Source organism: Balearica regulorum, chromosome 5 (genome assembly GCF_011004875.1).
Source record: "Balearica regulorum gibbericeps isolate bBalReg1 chromosome 5, bBalReg1.pri, whole genome shotgun sequence".
Lineage (NCBI taxonomy): Eukaryota > Metazoa > Chordata > Aves > Gruiformes > Gruidae > Balearica > Balearica regulorum.
The window spans coordinates 41065861-41090623 of record NC_046188.1 but is presented as its reverse complement, the minus strand read 5'-3'; the positions used below and the strand labels follow the sequence as shown (position 1 = coordinate 41090623).

The following is a 24763-nucleotide window of genomic DNA, read 5'->3' as shown; positions in this document are numbered from 1 at the left end:
TTGAATGACCATTGACAGTGAAAAAACATTTTTAGCACACCAAAGCCGGACAAAATTGCACACTTACTCCAGTTGCTCTTCGTTTCTTTCCAATTCCTTGGCTGTCATTCTGCTCAGTACCAGATGTGCAGCTACTGTCTGTAGCTGCATCTATGTTATTAGACACAGTAAGTAGTGAAGGATTATTTGAAGCCGGACGATTTTCTTCTGAGATTTCTAGCACATTTTGTTTTTCAAGAAGCGGTGTTCTCTTCTCTGGGCTCTCATGGTCTTGTTTTGTGAGGCCTGTGACCTCAGAGGTGGCCTGTAGGCTGCGTCTCCTTCCACTAGTCTCGGTTCTTTCAGACATAAATGGTGGTAAAGGAAGAGAAGAGGTCTCCTGTTTCAAGTCAGCCTCAATGTCAGCGCTTGCCTCATACCCAGATGTTATGTGATGGGAGTGACTGGCTGCAATTATTTGCCTTTGCCCACTTTCTTTTATTTTGGCTTTTTCACTGAAGAAGCTATAAGCAGAAGGATTTCTGTCTGCAATGACACTGCTTTCAGAAAAACTACGTTTTCTGGCTGAGCCAGGCACTGCTAAGGAAATCCCTTCCCACTGGAATCCTTCCAGAGTAGACAGGTCAGATTCTTCACCAAGTTCTAGACCCTCTTGCTCATTTTGAACAAGAGGTACCATTTCTATGCCAAACCTTTAACAAGATAAAAAGAAAAATAAATACAAACATAACAAGCCAGCTAAATCCAGAAAAAAGCCTCCCCCTTCCCAAAATGCACACTACTACTTTAAGAGATCTGGCAACTCATTACACTGGTATTCTGAGCTTTCTGTCTCATCTGGCAATGGAATATCTTTTGCATATCACAAAATTAGATTTAGTGGCTACGAACTGACAGCATGATTTCAAAATCTGAAATTGTATTATTGTAATTATTCCAAACCAAGTTTCAAATAAGCAAATATGACATCTTTTCAAGACACTTCAAAAACTTCAAGTTTAAAGAAAGTTTCAAAAGTGAAGTATTATATAATTGCTACCTCTAAACACAAACCCAAATTGCATATCGGATTAAAAGATTAACAAATGAAGGAGGAGCATTTATTCTGCCTGCAGCAATGCAAGCATTTCTTCTAGTCCTGAATAAATGAAGAAATAAGTGACTGTCACAGGATTGTTCACATCCTGATGGCATTTTTACATTCTTCATAGAATCATACAATGGTTTGGGTTGGAAGGGACCTTCAAGATCATCTAGTTCCAACCCCCCTTCCACTTACTAGAACTTGAAAAGCAAATATATTGCTAGTGTCCATATTCAGATATCAAGCAACAATTATGAACTGATCAGAATATTTTTCCTGCTTTCGGTTGGGATAGAGTTTTCTTCCTAGTAGCAGGTATATTGCTGTGTTTTGGATTTAGGATAAGAATAATGCTGATAACACACTAGTATTTTGGTTGTTGCTAGCAGCATCAGCTGTGTGGTTGTTTTCGCTGCCTGCTGGATTAAACCACAACACTACTATTACTTACAGCAGCAAGCAATCATAAACACTCTACATTACTTGTATATGCAAAAGATCATTGTTTGGCAAGCTTCATTCTGAAGACCTAGTTTTAGGATTCTTGAATTCATTTCAGATTTGGAGAAAAACCACCCTCCCCCCCTCAACATGCACAGAGAGAGGCATGGTTACTCTGAAAGCTACCAACCTTGGTAAACCTTTGCCAAGTTCCTGTTTCTTCTTGGTTACTTGCTGAATGACTTGATCCCAGTTTACATTTCGCCGGGAAGCACTGAGAATCTGCCTGAGGGTGGGTTTAAGCCCCGATTCTTTCTCGGTGTCACTTCTCCGATGGCCACTCACATTCCGAATGCGCCGTGCGTTATTGAGATTGGGCTCTGGAAGATGTGTCCCGACTTTGCTCTTCAGACTAATATGTCGTGTCAGGTCTCTTTGCAGAGAGGCAGGGAGGCCAAATTTGCTTAAATCAGGAAGGAGGCCTAGTGACTGGCTTCCTCCTTTTTGCAGCTCATGATCTGAAGGATTTTCAAAACCTTCCATTTCAAAGTGATCATGTGACTTGACAGGCTCTTCATCCTCTTCTCCATCCTGTGAGGAGGTTTTCAAATCCACATGCAAATGGTCCTGACCGTTTGATGGAGAAACTGTGGATTCCATCTGAAAAGTAGAATCTTTTACATCAGCAGAAGCAATACTTGAAGCAGCCGGCTTTTCATCATCTACCTTTTCAGAGGTGGCAGGTTTAACTTCTGGAGTGTCATAGGGTAAACAAGAACTAACAGAAGAACCCAACTTTTCAACTCTTGCTTCTGACTTCTCACTTCCTGTTAAATCATCATCGCTCACATCTTCTAATGAATCTAGTCTGAACTCGTTCTTTGGCGATGCTTTCCCAGTTCCTTCCCTATTCTGGTCACTTGTATTCTTGCAAGAGCTTAAGGGAGCATTTTGCAAGGAATGGTTGGACTGAACATCTTTGGGGTTTTGTTCTGCTTCACTTAAGCTATTAACAGACTCTCCAAGATTGCCAGCAAGAACATCTTTGTTGTCTTGTAAGTTACCAGGACTTGCACCATGCAGCTTTGATGAATAAGAAGAGAAACTGGTTTTTTCCACGTTCAGTGCATTCAAATGATTCTGCTCTTCACCACTAGTTGATGATAGCAGTGGCTTGACATTTTTTAGGAGACTGTTTGTGTCCTGCTTTGGGGAAGATAGCTTCCTATCTGTGATATTCAGAAGAGGGGATTTCAGTGATGGCATCCTATTACTTCTGCCATCATCTTTGCCAGGCTTTTCACCACTGGAACAGTCTTTCATTACCCTGCAAGAATCAAGGTGATCTGAGGTTACATTAGAAGGGGAAGATGCTTCCAGTTTTTTAAGTTTTGAAAGGCTAACATTGGCTTCACAAGTTTTTCCTTTCATTGATGAATCAGTATGAGACATAAATGCAGAATCTGTTTTATCGGGAGTTTTAGAAACGTTATCTTCAGACCGTGGTTGCTGCTCTGCAGCTTTCTGGGATGGGTAGGGAGTCCAGCGATACATTTTATCTCTGGAAGGACTGCCACTTTTTCCACTGGCTCTTGAAGTTTTGCTTTCTGGTTGCTTCGACGTACCAAAATCCAATGCCCCCTCAGAAGGAAGTTTATCACTAGTAAAATCAACCAAGTCACTCCTTTTTTTTCGATCTCTGTATGGCAGAGCGTCCATATCTTTCTCCTGCCGCTGCCATGTATATCTTTCCTTATTATATTTAATTGGCTCTACTGAATATGTATCTCCTGAGCTTCCAAAATTCCAGCCATTTGCACCATGAGGACTAGATTTCCAGTTTCCTCCATAACTCTTGCAATTCCAGCTAGAAAAATGACCTGTTCCTTCTGAGTGCCAAGTAGAATTTCTCTCCCTGGCACTGTGATGCCAATTTGAGGTTCCTCCTCCCCGTCCACTTGGATGCCAAACATTTCCAGAATTCCCATAGTTATGCCGATTTGAAGAGCTTCCTGAAACATTTTGATGCCACCCAGAGCGTCCCCTTGGGCCGCCTGAATGTCTGTTTATATTAAGGTTCCTCTGAGAATGTGAAAATTTGCCTTGCCTAGGACTAATATAATCATCCTTTTCCCACTTCCAGTCCCTCTGTGATGTATTATGATGATGCCACAATGACTGATCATAAGCTTCTCTTTCTTTGTAAGTAGCTCTTTCTTCTCGCCTTCTCTGTGATCTCCTATCATCACATTCTAATTCTTGGTTTGCACAGCTTGGTTCAGCTTGTCTACAAAACAATTGAGAAAAATCTAAATTCTGATGCCATTCCACTGAAATCCAATAGCACACAAGCCTCATGCATTTTATTTGTACTGGGAAGAAAACTTTTTGAAATAAAAAGAAACAGAGATAATTTATTTAGCAACTTTACTGTTCAGGCTTCTGTAGTGTTTGACTTACAAAACTGATGTTGTACCTTTACTTAAATATGGTATTTCAAAATTGCTCTTACAAGAACAACTGATTTGGTGCAGGGACAGTTCAATAGACTAATTCTTAAATATTTCTGTTTAACTCAGAAGATAGTATTCCTTTCAATTTGCTAGTTATTTGACTAATAAGAAACAAACAAAAAGAAAGCTTCTTTCTGTAGTATAATCTTTGTACTTGAGTAATCTTGCTAGATGAAAAATTCATTAGTAGTGAGATAAATATTTTTTTTGAAGACTATTCTGTTGGTGTTAGATGGCGTAAGTAGAGTGAATAGATACAAAATAGAAGGAAAGTTAGGCTGAGAAAAGCAGTTATTCTTACTGAAGAAAACAACTGAGATAACGTCTCAGTTTATAAAGCTTAAGTTAAAAACACAGAGGTAAAATATCCACAGAAGTTGTACCTCAGATACAAAAATATTTTGTCTTGTTTGAACTAACAGACAAATAGTCCACAGCATGCAATGCTGAGTCTGTATGAGCCCCCCAGAAGCACTATCTATTGCCCTTTGGATAGTACTTGTGCTTGGCAACTTATCATGAACACGTGGTAAATTATCACATGCACATTTAAAGATAAATACTACCTCAACACCAACAGCTATTCCCAGGGTCAGCACTCTAAACAGTCTACGTATTTATGAGGAGTTTTTATTAAAAGTTTTTTCCAAAAACTAGTTACAGAAATGCTTCTTTCTGACATTAGAGGAATACATTCATTCTAGATCCCTGGACAAGCAAGACAGGAAACTTTCACACTACTGCTCAAAAACAATTGATTTGAGTAAACTGAAAATTCATATTGTATCACCCTTTAATATTTTACCACATTCCAGTTTTGCTAGAAGATGCACAAATAATTACTCTCTAATGGCAAATGGCCTACTGCATAAAATCAAATGAGTTCTAAGACAAGAATTTAAAGAAATGATGTCTAAGTTGTACCATAAGGTCTAGGAGCTGACTCAACTAGATTATGATCTAATGGAAACAATTTTGCTGTATTAGTAACTTAATCCATGTACTTTATTTTTTTCTCCCTCCAAACCAGCATCCAGCAGAGACAACTTTCTAAGATTTTAGTTGCCTCAGAATACCACTGTACTGACAGCATTATTCCTTTACCATAAAACCAGGAAAAGTGACATTGTTGCCAACTACATAGACAAATATGAAAACTTGACCATCGTGCAGTACAAGGACACCCTGGTATGACAGAATGGTGTCAAAGCCAAATAATCTCCATAGATTTGTGCACTTGGAGACACTAATTGAAATTTCTAGCCACAGGAAGAGCTCCTTTCAAAAATCCCTTAAATACCATCACCATGCCATAAATCTATTCAAACAATATATTCCCAATGGGAACATCATATTAGCAATGCACACTTGCAGAGTCACATGGAAGATAAAAGGCAATACTTAATACTCTCTGTAGCCTTCTATTTCATAGTGAGCCACTAGAATTATGTTTAGCTATTGGTAAGCAGTAAGATAAAACAGGTAAGAAGTTTCATTCAAGTATTATGGTATTTCAGTGTGACATTGACAGAACAATCCAATTCATTTTAAAAATACAGATTAAAGTTATATAACAAAGCATGTTCAGCAACAGGTTTCTCAAAGGCCAGTTTCCCATAGACACCCCCTGCCCCAAACAATATTAGCACTACCATCACATTTATTAAGCCTTTCATTTAAATTGGTATAAAATATTAAAATAAAAACATTAGAGCTCTCAAAACCCAAGATTCAACACTGGGGACTGTTTTTATCCATAATGGAGAGTAGTTGTACTTCCTTACTAGTAGTAGATCAACAGAACAAGAACATTCAGCAGAATCATGTTTACACGTTGAAACTACAGTATCCACATAGGTCTCTTGGATTCTTCTCTTAACAAGTACACTGGCTACCGGCAGTTCACGTTTCATCAGCACCTATGCCTTAGAAGCATATCCTAACTGTGTTAAAAGCAATTTATGATCTAAGAGGAGAAATAAAAACTCACCGGTTCCGTTCCTTCCTTTGCTTGATTAGTTGAATGAGTTCTTTGTCAAGGTACTCTTCTTCTGCCTCTTCTTTCTCTTCCTCTTTTCTGTCATGGGCATCAACATTATCTTTGTGCAGCTGGCTGGAGATGTGCTTGGCATATGCTGACAAACCCACCAGGGTGACCCTGCACACCCGGCATTCATGGTTGCTATCCCTAGGAAGAGAGGCAGAGGGTGGACTTTCGACTCTGCCAACAGGCATGGCAGGTATCTCTGGTCTTACTTTGTTTCCTCTGAACGTGCTTGAGTTGAAGGCAACTAGGTTTTGCTCAGTATAGTTGAGTTACTTGACTTCTCTGGCTTTTTCTTTCAAGGTCTATTTTTTTGATGGTCAGTTTTTAAAAGATTTTTTTCCAACAATCAAGAGGTAAAAGACTTAGTAATAAAGCTGCGTTAACTGGGAAGAAGAATTCTTCTTGAATTGTTGTACTCAAAATCTTTTCAGAGGAAACATAGTGAGCGAGGAGGCAGAGTGGAAGGCTTACAGAGCTAGCAGGAGCTGCTCTGAAGCTCATCCATGGTGCCAGCTGCACTGGGGAAGCCTGGTGACAGCTTCTACATTTAATCCTTGTCTTGAGCCTTCCCCCAGTGAAATTTAGAAAAGGGAGGAGGCAGTACATGGATACAGCCAATCCTGATACAACATAACCTAAACTGGGACAGCTGAGACTGCTGCCTGGAATCCAAAGACTCCACAGCACAGTGAGTGATAGGAGGGTGTCTTCAGTTCACTGTACTTTATTTGGTCCAAATGTGCATGAGGTCTGCTTTCTACTTTAGAGGACTTATCTTAAAAAATACAGAAATTATTTCAGCTGGAAGAAGCTGACAGCTGTGTCAGACAAATGGCTTCACTCATGTTTCAGTGAATACTGGATTAAGGTTACGACATTTTTTACCTTTTTTTAAAAAATCAGATTTCTAAAAATACTTTATTTGTTCTCCTTTCAATATTCCACTGTTAAGGAAATGCACTGTTAATAATAAACCTAAACAAGGAAAATATGTTCACCAGTTAAAAAAAACTCAGAAAAAGCTTAACAAGAGCATAGTCCACTACAAATAACTCTGCAGGACCAAGTTAGGACTCACTGCCTGCCTCCCCAATGCTTTCTTCAATTCTGCCATTTAATTCATAAAAGCAGATCTGCATATCCCCATGGCACACTTGAGACCAAACTATTACAACAGCAGCATTATACTACCAACACACAGTTCATGATGGGGGCAAAAAAAATGGGATCCATAAAGGAAAGAGACAAACATGAATATTTAGAGAGAAGTTAAAAATAAAATGAGAAAGAGATCAAAAGATGCACCTTCACGCAAGACATTAAGCAACATCCTTATTGAAGTGGTTAATGGAGTGTCAGCAGCTATGTTTTATTTATCCTGGACATCTGTGGGTTTCCTACTAACATAGTCAAGATATTTAGCCAATGCAGTCATTCAGGCACAGGTAGAGAGGGTTTTATCTTAAATAGACTAATTCATAAAACTTACACTTCTTACATTTAATTATTTTGTATGTTACAGCCTAATTAATTTCAGATGAAACATTTGGATCAATTACATTTACAAAGTCAGTAGCTTACAAATTTAGTCTGCATTTTCCAGAGAGGTGTGTGCTTCATTTTGCACACTTCACACTCACTAATAAATATTCAAAGCCCAGATACTATATGTTGTGCTTTGGGCTATCTCATTAACCCAATAAAGATAACCAATAGAATCAGTAAATTTTACTAAAGCCATCAGAAGAATCCTCTCCACACTCACAAGTGGCACAGCTATGCATTGCTAATAAGACTTATTTCTAACTTAGGTCATCACACAAGGCAAACCGCAAATAGAAAGCTGGCTTCTTGCTGAAAGAGGTGTTGTTTTTACATAACGTTCCACTTCAATCATAAGGACACTTCAACGAGAAACATACCTCAGTGGTACTAACTAGGTTTCGGAGAAGAACTGAAATCCTTCATAAGACCCATGTCTCAATTCTTTCATAAAACCTTCATCATCCTCATTCATAGACTAACTAAATAAATGCAAAGTTTTACTTATTTTAGACAAAGCCGGTGTATTAGCAGCTGGCCTAAGGACAAAGAACTTGGCTCTATCACTTCTAACTTGCGAGTTACTAATTACAAAGCTATGGCTCTTGTACCAACTGACAGTCCGGAAAGAAAGGACTCAAGTGGGTAGTGGCTAGACTTCTCTGTCCTGCTCTTAATTTATATGAACATAAAGAAAAAATTACACTTTTTTTTTTCTATATGAACAACTGCTTTAATTAAAAATTAATTGGCTAGAGTTCAGACAGTTACTCTTAAGAGAATTTAGACTTCCTTCAGTTCTTCCCTTCCCATATCAGCCAGAACTGGGCACACTCCGCAACACACACTGATCATGTCTACACATTTCCCTACCATACAGGAACACCACACAATCTTAGTTGTTCAACAAGAAGGTCAAAAGCAGTTTGAAATAAACATGACAACAAAAAGCATTCTCAGTATGAAAACATCCAAGAGCTTTATTTAGTAGACGCGTACTTCAGATGTCAGATTCAATGTCCCTTGTACAAGAGCATTATTTAACCTTCAATTTAAAAAAAATGCAAACAAAAAAACAAAACAAAAAACAAACAACATACTAAAGCTTTGTACTTGACATCCAATTCTCCTTATATATCACATGGAGTAAGACTTCAAAAAGAGAAAAGCATTAAAATGTTTCAGAAAATGATTCTAGCCCTTGAGATTATTAAATTAACTTTGAAAGGAGAAAAGCGTCAACCAATGTGTGCATTTCCTTTAACTCTTCCTACAGGAAGTCTAAAAAGTGACTTCTAGTTGGATGTTAAATTTGAAGGTAGTAAGATCCCGATACTACACACTTTGATGGTATTGTTCTGTTACACAATTCAGCCACACTCACAAGGCTGTTGCTTGTGCTTCACATTTTTTACCTGGAGTACCTTTTGCTTTACAAGGCTGTGAGATTCCTAAAAGACTTCTACTAAACTTAAATGGGAAGAAGGAGGAGAGGCACAGGGGAAGATAACAAGGCTGCTGTTGCTGCACAGCAAAAAATGATGTTCATTATTCATTTTGAGAACAAATGTCTTCTAGGCATTCATCTGAAAGAAGTAATGAAGACAGTTACCTTAGCAATAGAAAATGTAATGATGATGAAACAAACTTAATATCATTTCAATCTCATGGAAATGGAAAACCAAGAATTGTCAGATCACTTGCCAGCCACTGTGGACACAATATATAACTTCTAGAAATTACTGCTACCTTCAAGAGTCATTAAAAAAAAAAAAACAAAACCAAAGAATGCCAGAAATAAAATATCACATATTTCGGCATCTTAAGCTGATCTCAGAATCATTGTTGGAAGAAGAAAGTCCAGAACAGAAATGCTCTACAGGTTAGCTGACTAGAAGCTGTAGTCAGCTTCTAGTGTAGAAGACATCCGGGTTTCTGAGCAACCCCTTCCCAGCTGTTCAGTAACAGAACAAATCTTTTTCACACTCAACAGGACAGATATCCAATAGCATGATGTGCTTGATCCCAGGCACATTTTCAGAATGTTCCTAGCTCCCAAGACCCAGTTGTGTGGGGCATAGCAGAGAAGAAAACAAAAATATCTGGGGTTTTTGGGGGTTTGTTTTCTTTAAGTCAGTAGCTGAATTCAGAACAAACAAACAAAAACCCACCAAGAAATGTATGGTGGGGAATGTGAGGAATTTATGATTTTTATGCCCTACATCTTTACTACAAAGCAATTTTTATTTGAAAAAAATTAAATAGCTTCCAAAAAGCTGCTTTTATACATTTTCTCAACGTGACCCAAGAACAACTTTGTTAATCTGGACAACTTGAAGATTTTCTGAATTCCACTAAACCAAATCTAATTTCAAGAGGAAAAGATTCTTTCATTTTCTTTCCAATAGATTTTAACATTTTGATAGACAACACAACCCCTGCCTAAGGACATGCTGATGATGGAGATTCTGAAGACAGAAGTTCTTTTCCCAGTTTACTAACCTGCTGTGAAATCTCAGACAAATTAATCAAATATTAAATGGAAGCAGAAATTAGAACACAGGCAACAGAGGTTATTTACTGACACTTCATATGCACTTCAAGGTAAGTAGTATCTTTTTACTTATTGTCCTGCAATAAGGGTTATTTTTTTATTTTAGAGAGAGAATTTGAAATGTTAGCAGATACAAGCAGGCATACACGTATGCTACAGATTTTCTGGAAGTCTTACTCTATAAACATTTTAAGGTGCTGATTTAGACAAACTCTAGCAATACTTAGCAATTATCACAGCAGTAGTATAAAATACTATACAGCTGCCTCAAACAAATGTCTTCATTTGTGGCATGTATGTAATACAATCTTGTACTCCAAATGCGGACACTTTTCTGCAGCTATACGTATGCTTTGCACATGAAAAGTTACTGAAGAGAAATGAGTTTCTAACTTGCTCTACTTTTGAAACATTATAAAACAAAACAGTTTAAGAGTTTTACTAGAATTCAACCTGGCGCAACTTAACTACACTGGCATCATAGCACAGATCAGAGACTTAATTTTACTCAGCCTTTCTTTAATAGTTAACTATTTTTAAAAGGGGCCTGGAGCCCTAACAGCTGCTCTCATCTTACACAAAACAACAGAATAAGAACTACATGAATGAAAAGCTAGCATGTGAACAGAACTACCCTACAATTTTTCTTCCCTGGATAAAAGATAGATATCCTGACAAAATGGATCTCCCACGCTTCTAAGAGTCAAAAAGAGGATCACTTCTTAGCCTTTTAAAAGGTGTTTAAAAGAGATTTGCCATTTCCATATAAAGTTTGTGCTGCAAGATGATTAAAAATTAGTCTGTAGATCAAATACTTAAGTGCAGACTATCTGATCTCTCTGGCTACCTCAAAACCTGTAAACCTGAAAGCACTTTTAAGTGCACTCTGGTTACAACCTGATTCCATATTATCAGGATGATATTTGAATACCCTTTAGCTACCTCCTGTTTTCCAAAGGTTGCAAATAAAACCAAGGAAGCCAGAAGGAAAACACTATTCACCACGGTTAGGTCCCTTAACCAAACAACTGGACCAGGGTGACAGAGGACAAGACAGTCACTCAAGCAGACGCTGACTTTACGTGCAAGAAATCAGTCTTCTCACAGTGGTTTAAAAGATTGACAATTGTTTCTACATCATTGAAAACTTTTAAAAAACATTTTAAAAAGGAAAATACCAGTGTTCATAATTCTGCCAGAGGCAGAATTCTAGTGCTTCCAAGAAACCAAGCATGAAGGTGCCAAGACCTAAAAACCATGTTCTTTAATTTTATTTCACTGCAGCCCAAGAAATACAGGAGAGCTTTCTTCCACATCACTGTTTGTCTCCTGAGTTTTTGACATTAAGAGAACACGTTCATTGCCAGCTTTATCACAAGGTATGCAACTAAGTGATGCATAAAAATAAATTGTGCAATTCAGCTTGTATGAGAAATAGGACATGAGTTCTTCCAGAAAGTGACATACAAAATGCACAGAGAGGAAGGATGTAAGATTGTTCTCATACCTTCCCTTCAGGTTTTCAAGTTCTCTGTGGTGAAGCATGCTTCTCATGTGTTCTTCCATCTCCTTCAACATGGGGGAAAAAAGTAAAATTGGTTAAAACGAAACAAAATGGTGCATCATATTTGAAAAGCTCACTTTTGAGAACTCTCCTGCCTTGCAGGAAGGTGTACTCTACTCCTGTAGGGCTGTACCAGCTGCCATTCCCATTTCTATGACCATGAAAGCACAAGTCGCACTCTCAGGAAGTCATATAATGTTACCTTTCTGAGGAAGGACACACAGGAGTCATTAGAATTCAATAGAAGGGGAACAGAATTCCAGGAGAAAAACAAACAGGAGTGCATGCAGCAAAGTTTATTAGACTGATTTTTGACAAATTACTGTTGATCATCATTTTTATTAAAAGCCTTATTGATACCTCTCTTCAGAATCACAGTACTTAAATCACTGTTTTCTGGCACAATCTGAGCAGTCTTTCTGTATTGTGACACAACTGTAATTTCATCTTTACATACTATTTTACTCTGCTAGGTGCACTTCAGAAACAGACGTACATAACATGTCAGTGTTGTTTACAGCAACCTTGATCTGTGAACTGCAGTGCTGTTACAATTCACCGCTATTCAAAGAGAGCTGCTGGAAGAGAAAGAATGTTCATAATTCAGCAGAAGGAAGCAGTTCAGAAGATTTAACTTCCTCTTGGTGTGTGGAAACCTTCAAAGAACAGATACTATCCTCTTTAGTCCTTGAAATCCCATCTGCAAAGGGAAAGCAACATCTTCAACCTTGAAGAGTTGTGTGAATTAATACATTGGCATTTGCAAGATATTCATGTGCCATGTGGCTAATCAATATATGAAGGTCCATTAAGAAACACTCAGTTTCAATGCAGGCTTTGTATGATGTGCAGTACGCAGAAGATACACGCTAAATTGACGCATTAATGAAAACACATGCTGTGCTGCATAATTCCACATCCTCCTTCCATATGGAAACACAGACCTCCCAAAAGGAATTTTAAAAAAAAAGTGTATTACAGTATTTTTAACACATTACACTTTATACTCAAATGACTTTCAGTGCTGTTCGCTTTAGTGTCTTTATACACCAATATAAAAAACTCAAAGACCTCAATATTTTTATATTCAGAATCAAGCATGCTGCACAGCTCATATCAAGAAAGTTACTCCAAAACACATGCAAATACATTATTTGATCTGTGACAGACATAGATCAATATATACCTGTTAGAGGGAAAAAACCTCATACTTCGCACAATTTTAAAATGAAAGAATTTCTTACATGCATTTCCTATTAGTATCTACCAATAGATGTAAAGCATTATTTACCTTTTTTGAGTTGTACGCAATGTGACATAAAATGCATTTTCGTTCTCGAACCATGCTTCTTACTCTGGAAAGATCTTATCCCATACCTGCAAATAAAAATAATTTTAAAACTTTTTTTCTCCTCTTCTCATTAATCTGAGTAAGGAAAGTAAAAATAAGTTACTGTACATGAAAATACTTGTGCTGAGTTTCTTTAACAGAATACATACCTCTTGTGCATAGTCAATACTCCTAAAAAAAAAAGGTAATTTTGCATAGTCATCTAAAACAATTAATAAAAAATAGCTTTCCCTTTCTTCCATTTTGTTCCTTGTCCTCCAAGACATGGCACTCATTCTACAAGCAAAAAGGAATCCTCTCAGCTACCCAAATCAGATTAACAAAACACTTTTCAACTAGGATGATGATAGGGAGATAAGGAATTAGGGAAACCAAGCAGGGCAAACTCAGACCTTTATTTTGGTACACAGGGCAGCTCAAGAAAGACATTTAAGCCTCTAGAAAAATGAAACAAAGGCCATTCATGACATCAAAGACCATCAGTCTTAAAGGTTTATCAGTCCATTTATTCCCCATAAAATAAAACATAAAGTGATTTAAATTCAGTATTTTTCTCATTAACCTCCATAAGAACTACACATATGCATGTACCAAAATACTCAATTTAGACAACATTTTAAGATACATGCTCTAACACCATGCTCTATATGGGCACCTTACGTATTTGAATCATTAATAAAAGCTATTGATTTTCATTAATTATTCCATACAGTACAAGATTATTCAAAACTTTGCACCAGAATATTAAACATTTTAACACTGATCTATTTAAGACTTGCACATACACAAATGAAAGCAGCAGTAGGTCAAACCGAATGCTGTATGTATTTTATCACAACGTTTACTTCATAAAGAGAGATATTAAATTAGAGAGGTACATAACTGTCTAGTTTATAATACAAAGATGGACATGCCTGCATAAGTAACAGGGTATAATCTTTGCCCTCCCCCCCCCCCTTAAAAGACACTAAAATGCAGAATGATCAAGCATTATAGTAATTTTTTATTTGACTTCGCAGAGGTAGTTCCTCACCCTAAAGTGGAAAGAAATGTATCTTTTTACTAATAGGTGTTTTTATATCTCCACACAAAAAGACAAATCTTCCAAGCTTTGCTATCTTACATTAGTCAACTTCAAAGCTAACTTAGCAAATACCATGAGCTTTCTTCAACAGCTCATTTCCACAGCTTAGCCTACAAAGTTGATTCTAATTATTTACCATCAGCATTTTTATCAGGGGCATCAAACCCTCCAAATCCGGTACTGACTAGAAGCAAAGGGCAAGAACTGGATTTTTACCAAACCCAGATTACCTAGAGTTAAAGCAATTCTGACATTCAGTGGTACTGTCCCAACTGTAAACAAAGAAAAGTAAGCACCCCCTCTAATTCCTGAATGTGGTTCTTTGACAAATAACTCTTTTTCGCCAGATTTGCATATCCATTTACAGTTAACATATGCACCAGTATCTGTCCAACTTAAAGGGGAAGGCACTGAGAGTTGCAATAGCCCTTTCACCTTTAGACAACAGAGGAAGCAGTTTCCTCCCTAAAAAAAATCCACATCAGACCAAAACAAACACATTTAAAACACAACAGCAGATTCAATCATGTTACGTTCCCTAACCAGCATTCCTAGGGTGCCATTCACTGAAATACCTGATAGTGTTTAAATATGCATTCTCTAGGTTCATCACATGGGCACTTGATGTAATTGAATCATTAGTTACAGGTATTTCTTTTGACAAATCATCCCCAAAGGTACAAGATCATTCAGAACTTTGCACCAGCCTAGGTCATACAGAGCATGCATATGATATCAGTGATGTGCATGCAAAAGCATCTGCCTTCATGGAAGGTCAGAACACAGAAATACCAAGTTTTGGAGCAAATTATTTTGAAACCACATATAAAGACTATAACTTGCTTTTAAACATATTTCAACTGAGACAGCAGTTAAGGAAAGTTTAAGCTAATATGAGACAGAAAATGAGATATTTCAGCCTCCTGATTTTCCAGGAGGTTATTAGGTGAGTATAGGAGCACATCACCAACATACTGTTTATACACAGGTCTGCAGCTGCAACAGATCTAAGAGAATTATTTATGCTTATACACAAGTGACAAAGGTTTCAATTCCTACCCAATACAGAGGAGCTGTTTGAATGTGAATAATATGAAGTTACTCCTGTTAAAAGCAAGGGTGCTAATCCGCACACCAATTTCAGGTACTTGCTTTTGCATTAAAATATTCTGTTCTTCTCCAATGTTCTTCACTAGTACTACTTTGTAGTTTAGCAGAGTAATACCCTACATGTGGTCAGGATCTTGTTCAAGATTACTCAAGTATTTACAGAATTCGTTCCGCACAAGGGTGAAACAGCAGCATGGAGCTCCACCTGGGGATGGATGAGGAGCTGACCAAGAGCCTACGGGTCAGGATTAAAGGGAGGGCTGGAGCAGGGGACATCATAGCAGGGATCTGCTACAGGCCACCTGACCAGGGGGACTGAGCAGATGAAGCCCTCTATAGGCAGATAGGAGCAGTCTCACGCTCACAAGCCCTGGTCCTTATGGGGGCCTTCAACCACCCTGACATCTCCTGGAGGGACAATGCAGCAGAGCATAAGCAATCCAGCAAGTTCCTGGAAGGTGTCGATGATAACTTTCTCCTCCAAGTGATAGAGGAGCCCACAAGGAGAGGTGCCATGCTGGACCTTATTCTCACCAATAAGGAGGGCCTGGTAGGGGATGTGAAGCTCAAGGGTAGCCTTGGCTGCAGTCACCATGAAATGGTGGAATTCAGGATCCTCAGGGCAGCGAGGAGAGCACGCAGCAAGCTCACTGTCCTGGACTTCAGCAGAGCAGACTTTGGCCTCTTCAGGGATCTGCTTGGTAGAATACCATGGGACAAAGCCCTGGAAGGAAGAGGGGCCCAAGACAGCTGGCTAATATTCAAAGGTCACCTCCTCCAAGCTCAGGAGCGATGCATCCCAACAAAGAGGAAGTCAGGTAAAAACACCAACGGGCCCCCGTGGATGAACAAGAAGCTCCTGGGCAAAGTCAAACAAAAAAAAGAAGCCTACAGTGGGTGGAAGCAAGGGCAGGTAGCCTGGGAAGAATACAGAGAAACTGTCCGAGCAGCCAGGGATCAGGTTAGGAAAGCCAAAGCCCCGATAGAAATTAGTCTGGCCAGGTATGTCAAGGACAACAAGAAAACCTTCTATAGGTATGTCAGTGATAAAAGGAGGACGAGGGAAAATGTGGGTCCCTCTGGAATGAAATGGGTGACCTGGTTACCCAGGATATGGAGAAGGCTGAGGTACTCAACGACTTCTTTGCCTCAGTCTTCACTGGCAAATCCTTGAGCCACACTGCCCAGGTCACAGAAGGCAGGGACTGGGAGAATGCAGAACCGCCCACTGTAGGAGAAGATCAGGTTTGAGAATATCTAAGGAACCTGAAGGTGCACAAGTCCATGGGACCTGATGAGTTGCATCCGCAGGTCTTGAAGGAACTGGCAGATGAAGTGGCCAGGCCACTCACCATCATATTTGAGAAGTCCTGGCAGTCCGGTGAAGTTCCCACTGACTGGAAGAGGGGGAACATAACCCCCATTTTTAAGAAGGGTAAAAAGGAAGACCCAGGGAACTACAGGCCAGTCAGTCTCACCTCCGTGCCTGGCAAGATTATGGAGCAGATCCTCCTGGAGACTATGCTCAGGTGCATGGAAAACAAGGAGGTGATTGGTGACAGCCAACACGGCTTCACGAGAGGCAAATCGTGCCTGACAAACTTGGTGGCCTTCTATGATGGGGTTACAGTGTCGGTGGATAAGGGAAGGGCAACTGACATCACCTACCTGGACTTGTGCAAGGCATTTGACACTGTCCCGCACGACATCCTTGTCTCTAAATTGAAGAGACGTGGATTCGATGGATGGACCACGCGGTGGATAAGGAATTGGCTGGATGGTCGCACTCAAAGAGTTGTGGTCAACAGCTCAATGTTCAAGTGGAGAACGGTGATGAGTGGTGTTCCTCAGGGGTCTGTATTGGGACCGGCACTGTTCAACATCTTTGTCAGCAACATGGACAGTGGGATCGAGGGCACCCTCAGCAAGTTTGCTGACGACACCAAGCTGTGTGGTGTGGTCGACACACTGGAGGGAAGGGATGCCATCCAGAGGGACCTTGACAGGCTGCAGAGGTGGGCCCGTGCAAACTGCATTAAGTTCAACAAGGCCAAGTGCAAGGTCCTGCACGTGGGTCGGCACAATCCCAAGCACAACTATAGGCTGGGCGAGGAATGGATTGAAAGCAGCCCTGAGGAGAAGGACTTGGGAGTGTTGGTGGATGAGAAGCTCAACGTGAGTCAGCAATGCACACTTGCAGCCCAGAAAGCCAACCGTGTCCTGGGCTGCATCAAAAGATGCCTGACCAGCAGGTCGAGGGAGGTGATCCTGCCCCTCTACTCTGCTCTTGTGAGACCCCACCTGGAGTACTGCGTCCAGCTCTAGGGTCCCAGTACAGGAGAGACATGGAGCTGTTGGAGAGAGTCCAGAGGAGGGCCACAAAGCTGAATGGAGGGCTGGAGCACCTCTCCTATGAGGACAGGCTGAGAGAGTTGGGATTGTTCAGCCTGGGAAAAGGCGGCTCCGGGGAGATCTAATTGCAGCTTACCAGTATCTGAAGGGGCCTACAGGAAAGATGGTGAGGGACTGTTTGTCAGGGAGTGTAGTGACAGGACAAGGGGTAATGGGTTTAAGCTGAAGGAGGGTCGCTTTAGATTAGATGTTAGAAAGAAATTCTTTACCATTAGAGTGGTGAGGTACTGGAACAGGTTGCCCAGAGAGGTTGTGGATGCCCCCTCCCTGGAAGTGTTTAAGACCAGGCTGGATGAGGCTTTGGGCAATGTGGTCTAGTGGAGGGTGTCCCTGTCCGCAGCAGGGTGGTTGGAACTAGATGATATTTAAGGTCCCTTCCAACCCAAACCATTCTATGATTCTATGATTCCATGACTTAAGTCACGAAAAGCAGGCCAGTAAAGTATGGTGACTTGCTGACACCAGTTAGCACACAACATCAAAAAGCATTCACAAGTAGAGTTAACATTACACCTGTTTTAGCTAATTAAAACATATAGTAACTATACACGACTACAGGAAGAGTTTTAGGCTAACTGCCCAATCAACTGGGCATTACTTATGACAGAGTACTAAAAATACTAATGGAATTCAAATGCTATTGGATGTCACTATGAAAAGTGAAACTTTCACCTCCACAGAGAGAAATCCTTAGAGGCAAGGACTCAGAAGTAAAGAGACTCAGTAGATGCTACAGGGACTGGGAGAAGACAGACCCACCACATTCTATTTCCAGATCACCTCTTGACTTACTGTCTACATAGAGAAAAATCATTTTCCTTCATCCTTAGCTTTCTACCAAATCCTGCTATAAAACCGATGGCTTACTTTAATGAAGTACTTCAATTTCACTGTAAAAGAACTTTCATGAATACTTTGAAAAACATTATAAATTCAAGGTATTCCTTTCATTATGCAACAGCAACAAGAACCAGACAGCTTTTAAGCCATGTAGTCAGCGATGGCATTTCATCTCATCATACACTGGTCTGTTCAATCATAAAACTTTCATACCAAGAAGCTTCAGAAACAGAGTTTTCTCTACATAAATGCAGGCATATTTGAATTCTTAAAAAAAATAATTTAAAAATCCCATACTTTAAGCACTGAACAACCCTCAAGCTTTTATCAGCTTTAACATTTTGTGCTTTTCAAATCACCAACTTGCTGTATAGCATAGGAAATTACTTCTTATGGGACATTAATAGGAAAACGAGTTACTCCAAAAAATCAGCCAACTGTAAGCAAAGATAAGGTTTTGCCAAAAAGACCTCACCACCACATAAAAGAGAAACAGGTTTCAACAGGACAATGTAAAGCCTTCAAAACAAATGAGATGTTACAATAACTTTCTATTTTAAGGGAATGTAACTGTTCAGTCGGTGATTTTTTATTTGTTTGTTTTAAAGGGAAGGGATGCATTTTACAACTATGTGATGTAAATGCAACTTCCCCATAGCCTGCACCTGCCCAGAGCTTGAAACACCACATGGTTTTAATTAACTTAAGCTTAAGTCTGCTACAGAGATTTTGGAGAACACTCCTCACAAGTAAAAATAGTCTACAAAGAAAATAAGGCATTAGACTACTTCCTGCTACAACATCCATTTGTCCACAGTTATTCAACCTTACCGGATAACATACATTAAAAATGTACGTCAAGGTTAAATCTGCTACATATCAGCGGCTGAACACTGACTATATAAAGCCACAAGTGCCATGGAGTGGGGCAGGCAGCCCAGCATTCCAGCTGCCTAGAAATCCTCAGGAGGCCTCCAAGAGATCAGCAGCGCTGGCCTGTCTAAAGGCCTGCCTAAATGCTGCATGTCCCTACAGATAGCAGTGGAAACTCTACACTTGACAAGAATGGGCATCTAGAAGTTCACCATGGCAGAATGCTCTGCAGCAACACACTCCTCAGCTCCTCACAAGGATGTCATTCCTTTTACTTTAGTGACTTCTCTCCTGCAGCAACCGACTGCACACGTCCCAGTTGAGCTGTGGAACAGTAACATAGCTGCCATGGACATGGGAGAGGAGAGAAGAGCAGAGAGGAAAGAAGCAACTCACCACAAAGTGCATTCATGAAATCTTCAGTTGGCTGATGGGAGGAATTGGTGGACACACGGTCATTTTGACTTGGAGAGAAGCCTCTTACTCAGAAGAGTTAGGAATGGAAGTGTATTTAGGTCCTGGAAAGCACTTAAACAACCACTGCTAGGCTAGACCATATATAGTTTGATTATCAGCACAACTTATTTTGTTAATCTGCCAAGAAGCCTAGTCTTTTCACAGGAAAACCTGGAGAACCCCACATAGGACTTTGAAAGCTGTATCCAACCACCTGTTGTGATAAATGAATGCTACAAAGCAATAACGATTGCTAATCTAACTGAATAATGATTTATTAAAGCCTAGTAACAGATATTTTCTTAAGGAAAAAAATGATGACTATAAAACCATTTCCCTGTATTACACACTGCTCCAAACATCAAAGTCCTGTACTGCTGTGACAATGCTGTGCAAAACTAGGAAATTCATCATAACAAGACCTATGCTCAAATTTCATCACCTCAAGCAGAATTTATGTGGAATAAAGCACCAAGATTCAAAGACTATCTTTCCTTCCCAGATTCATTGCCCTTGAGGCATCTGAATTAACTACACATCCCCTTGCTAGATCGTAACTTTTACCAATTACTTCAACATTACTTCTGGGCATATGTGGGAGGCACTTTAACTTTCCTTCTGAGATGCTCATTTGTGCAACCTAACATGATCAACTTTAGTAAGTCCCTAAGTTTCTGTCTGTTAAGTCATGACTAACAGCATTATTCTCTTCTAGCACACTATCATGTACTGTATAAACTACTTTGTAGTCACAGGGTTGTTTTTTTAACATGGCAAAGGAGATAACTATATCGCAGCCCAGTAGTTAAAATACTTGTACCAGAAGCAAGATTTTAAAGGTAAATTCCTTCCTGCTTTCCAAGATTTAACTTCATCCTCGTGACAGACTGACGGTACTCTAGACCCCTCAGCACTGAAGAAGCAGCACCACTGCACAGCAAATGTTGTAACTGGGTGACAAAGAGCTCAACTGTTTTGACTTTGAGACAAAGGAGAGAAGAGTTATTTCACAGATCAAAGTTCTGTAAGTTCCTGTTAAAAGCAATAAAGTTGACTCCACTAACTAACCTAGAAGACATCTAGCAGAAACTGTTTGCATGCTATCCCATGAGTACAGCTGGCCTTTTACAATATACAGGGAAGGTATACTAGAGATAAGGAGACTGTAGAGGAATACCTTAAACAGACCAGCGCAGGAACAGGAACATCTGGCATGAACAGTTTTCACTGATGTCTATTTTTATTTCAAGTAAATGGGGTACAGACCAGAAGAATATATACACCTTAAGTTACAATCAAACTGCATCTTTCTAATTCCCTATATATAAACAATGCTAATAATTTCCTAATATCCAAACCAAGTTTTCCGTGCTGTAAACAGAGATATAATTCCTCCCTAGTGAATGTAAATGCTATCTTACTTATGATAGCTTTTTACGCACCAAAAAATTCAGGGATATACACTGTCCTAATTGGAATGGACTTGTTCACTAACATTGCTGTATGCTGTCATTTAGGACAGCTAAAACACACACACCTGGAAAGCTTCTGTTTTCCCCTATACTCCCAGTTTGTCTTTAGACACATGCAAACTCTTTTTCTTCAGATGTTTTCCTCAAACATCACATTTCCTGCACCTACTAAAATTGCCATTCCCCTTTCCAAATTGCCCACAACACTCTAAAAGAAATGTCCAAAACTGGACATAGTACTCCAACTAAGACCCCTGTTAGCACCCTTTGGAGAGGGAAACTGTCTTTGTACCCCTACTACCATTACAGCCTCTAACATAATTGATAATGATTGAGACAAAGTCTTATTAAAAAGCATCATAGTGATCCACAAGATGTGGGACAAACAACCTATCCAATTTAGATACTTCTGTGACTTGCAAAAGAATTCACATCAGCTTATTCTGATAACCTTGCGTCACTTTTTATAAAGTCTTCAACAAACAGACTGTTATAAGAATGACAGAAATACTCATCACTTAGTTTTACACTTATTTCTGTAACATTTAGCTGTATCTTTTTTTCCTTCCTACAGTATTTAAGCTCATAATACCCTTCACAGGTATGCATATTATGTCTCTTTCACCGATTAGAAGTTAAGAACAGGGACTCCGAAGCCAAATCAGAACAGACTATATATCCCATCTATTGCAGTTCTACAGAAGCAAGTATCTGGCCTCAGCAACATGACTCAAACTCCCTAAGAAAGATCTACATAGACATGAGAGAGCACACAGGAGAGCATTCAGTCAGCTTTTTCTATTTATACAGTCACTACAGAGTATGAAGAACCACTGGAGAGTGATTCAAGGCACTCAAACCAAGGTAGTGAGGTCACTCTTCCGTATACGGACCTTTGGAGCCAAGTAAATTCAAGTTAAGGATCCCAAACATTAAGACTGTGGTCATTAACGACCAGGCAATAGGAATACAGGGGTCTGTCTGTAATCCAGTTTGTGCCAGGGCTGAATATTAGCAGCTATGTCAACTTGGGATCAACATGTAAAACAGTCTAGGACTAGATGAGAAAAATCTCTTACACTACAACTATGAAAAATATTTTTATAAAAACAAAGAAGTATCCTCTTATCTTCCTATAATCAGCTTGCGTCAGGTAACATCTCAAATCTTATGACACCATCTGGTGGCAGAGTTCACAGATGATGATTACGAGATGTTAAAAAGAATTTTATCAATTTAAATTTTATTCTGATCCAATTTAATTTTGATTCCATATATCTTATTAATTTTGTCTTTACAAGACAAAGTGGGGAAAAAATGCAAAAATACCTTAATTTTACCTAGATGAATTTATCTACGCATCTTAGTATCTCCGTACACAATTTGGATATATATTTATAGGATAGTGATTGCTGTTATTCTTTGTACTGGATATCATAGCCCTGCATAAATTAAGATGCATTTAGCTGACATGTCTTCAAACATGTGACATTTTTGGACACACGGGCTACAAGTTACCCAAAGTTTGGTCATGGTGACCAAATTAACTCATGTAAGAGACTAACATAGTTTGGTGAAAACCAATTACTTGTTCCAAATTGAAAATGCTAGACCATAGTGCCTATTTAACAAACTTTACATTTAAAAATCAGTCAGTTGTGGAACAGATATGGTGGTGCAAATGCAGGTACCTTGTACTGCCAGTTCAGTTGAAGTAAAGCAAGGACTGATAAGACAATACAGTTGCCTTTAACAAAAGAGACTTCAGGATATGAATCTACTTTCCAAGGTAAGAAGTCAAAAAGCCACATTGCATTGGCCCTTAGAACCTGCAATATTCATCCCAAATATTGCAGTCCTAATGGAGACATACTTTTAAACTTCAGCAAAACCACCAAATTTCTGGAAGGCTTAAGTAATTCTTTTAGGCTTGGATCTCTCAGTTCAGCAAAACGGTCAATTAGTTTAATATAGTAGTTGAGGCTTGACTGAAAGAAGTAGCAAATAACAAAAGAACAGAAACAACCAGCACAGGTACAGGAAAAGCAGCCCCAGCAGCTCATGCTGAAAAGAAAGTCCACCAAACCTCAATCCTCTTCTCTTTTAGGTCACTCCCCAGAACTCATCTGTTCTACAAAGCTTTTTTAAACCTGCATTTCAGAAGGCATAGGAAGGAAGGCAAAAAGGAAAATTTCTTACTTGCTTAAGACCTTTGTCACCAAACCACTATCAATAAAGTATATTGAAGTATAACCTTAAATCATCAATGCCACTTCTATCCAATGTTCATAAATTTTTCCAAGTTGAAGTTCACAAGCGCCCCTGAACAATTCTTAATATAATTTGTTAGCATGTGAAATACCCTGCTTACAATAATGAATGATTATTTTTAAATACTGCATATTTCATTGTACTATTAAGACTTGTTTCACACTGTCAGTCCCACTCGTTTTAGGTTATCAGACGTTTATCACCACATTCATACGTGCTTTCACTACAACACATTTTTAGCTCTATGTTATGAGGAAGGTAACTAAGTAACTCTGTACCCAAAGCCAGACTTGAACCTTGGAAATGCTTCTGGCAGGTATGAAGAGACAGCATAATAGCTACACATCTGTAACAGAGAACCTGCTCTAACAAAGCTTGTATTTAACAGGACAATAAAGTTCAGGAATCACTGCAGCAATAAAGGATACTCACAACGCAAAGCAAAACGCATGCTTGCCTCGCTGTAGCCCCTCTAGGCCGGGCCTGCCCCACTCCCCTTCCTCGGCCGCCCTCTCCACCAGAGCTGGAGTAACCCACCACCACCCCCGCTGCCGCCGTAGAGCTCCCCCCACCCTCTGCTCCCCAGGACCCCGGCACTCACACATCACATCCCCAGCCAGTGCAGCGGCCTGGAAACCCATCCCCCTACCGGGACCGAGCAGGCCCGGCCACCACCTGCCCGAGGCCCACCGCCCTCACAGCACCAGCGCCGGGCCGACCCCACAGAGACCCGCGGCACACGGCGGGGCGGGGCAGCCGCTCGGCACAGCCAATGCGGCAGCAGGAAGGGCAGGAAGGCGGCCGCGCTGCACGCCGGGAGGTAAGCCTGAGCCGCCGCGGTGCCTGACGGGAAACGTAGTCCTCGCGGCGGGACACCCGGGCAAGAGGCGCGCGGACGCGCTTCACTGAGAGGGCAGCAGCCTTTGCTGCCAGTTGGGGGCACTTACCGACCGATAACGATAAAAAGAGTTATTATTATCTGTAAATATAGCGCTACGAACACACATAGTGCCACATGCTACCTCTCTAAAAAGCAGGAGGCACTGAAGGCCACAGGTACCTCGGCAGCGAGAAGCCACCGACGTTGTGCTGGGCCAGCCCAGCCCAGCCAGGGCAGCTGCGTCTGGAAAACCCGTTCCAGGGCCGACC

General features: G+C 40.0%; 1 protein-coding gene across 4 annotated transcripts in view; it reads right to left on the bottom strand.

Moving 5' to 3' along the window:
- ZNF106 (zinc finger protein 106) overlaps nucleotides 1-24379 on the bottom strand; it is a 48152-nt gene extending 23773 nt beyond the window's left edge. For all 4 annotated transcript variants that reach the window (XM_075754406.1, XM_075754407.1, XM_075754408.1 and 1 more), the window contains exons 1-6: nucleotides 24216-24379; nucleotides 13037-13122; nucleotides 11689-11750; nucleotides 6029-6226; nucleotides 1716-3812; nucleotides 68-692 (exon numbers count right to left, since the gene is read on the bottom strand). In XM_075754406.1, the coding sequence (XP_075610521.1) occupies nucleotides 68-692; nucleotides 1716-3812; nucleotides 6029-6226; nucleotides 11689-11750; nucleotides 13037-13090 (3036 nt within the window). In that variant the 5' untranslated portion in view covers nucleotides 13091-13122; nucleotides 24216-24379. The remainder of the gene's footprint in view (nucleotides 1-67; nucleotides 693-1715; nucleotides 3813-6028; nucleotides 6227-11688; nucleotides 11751-13036; nucleotides 13123-24215) is intronic.
- Nucleotides 24380-24763: the final 384 nt, after the last annotated feature.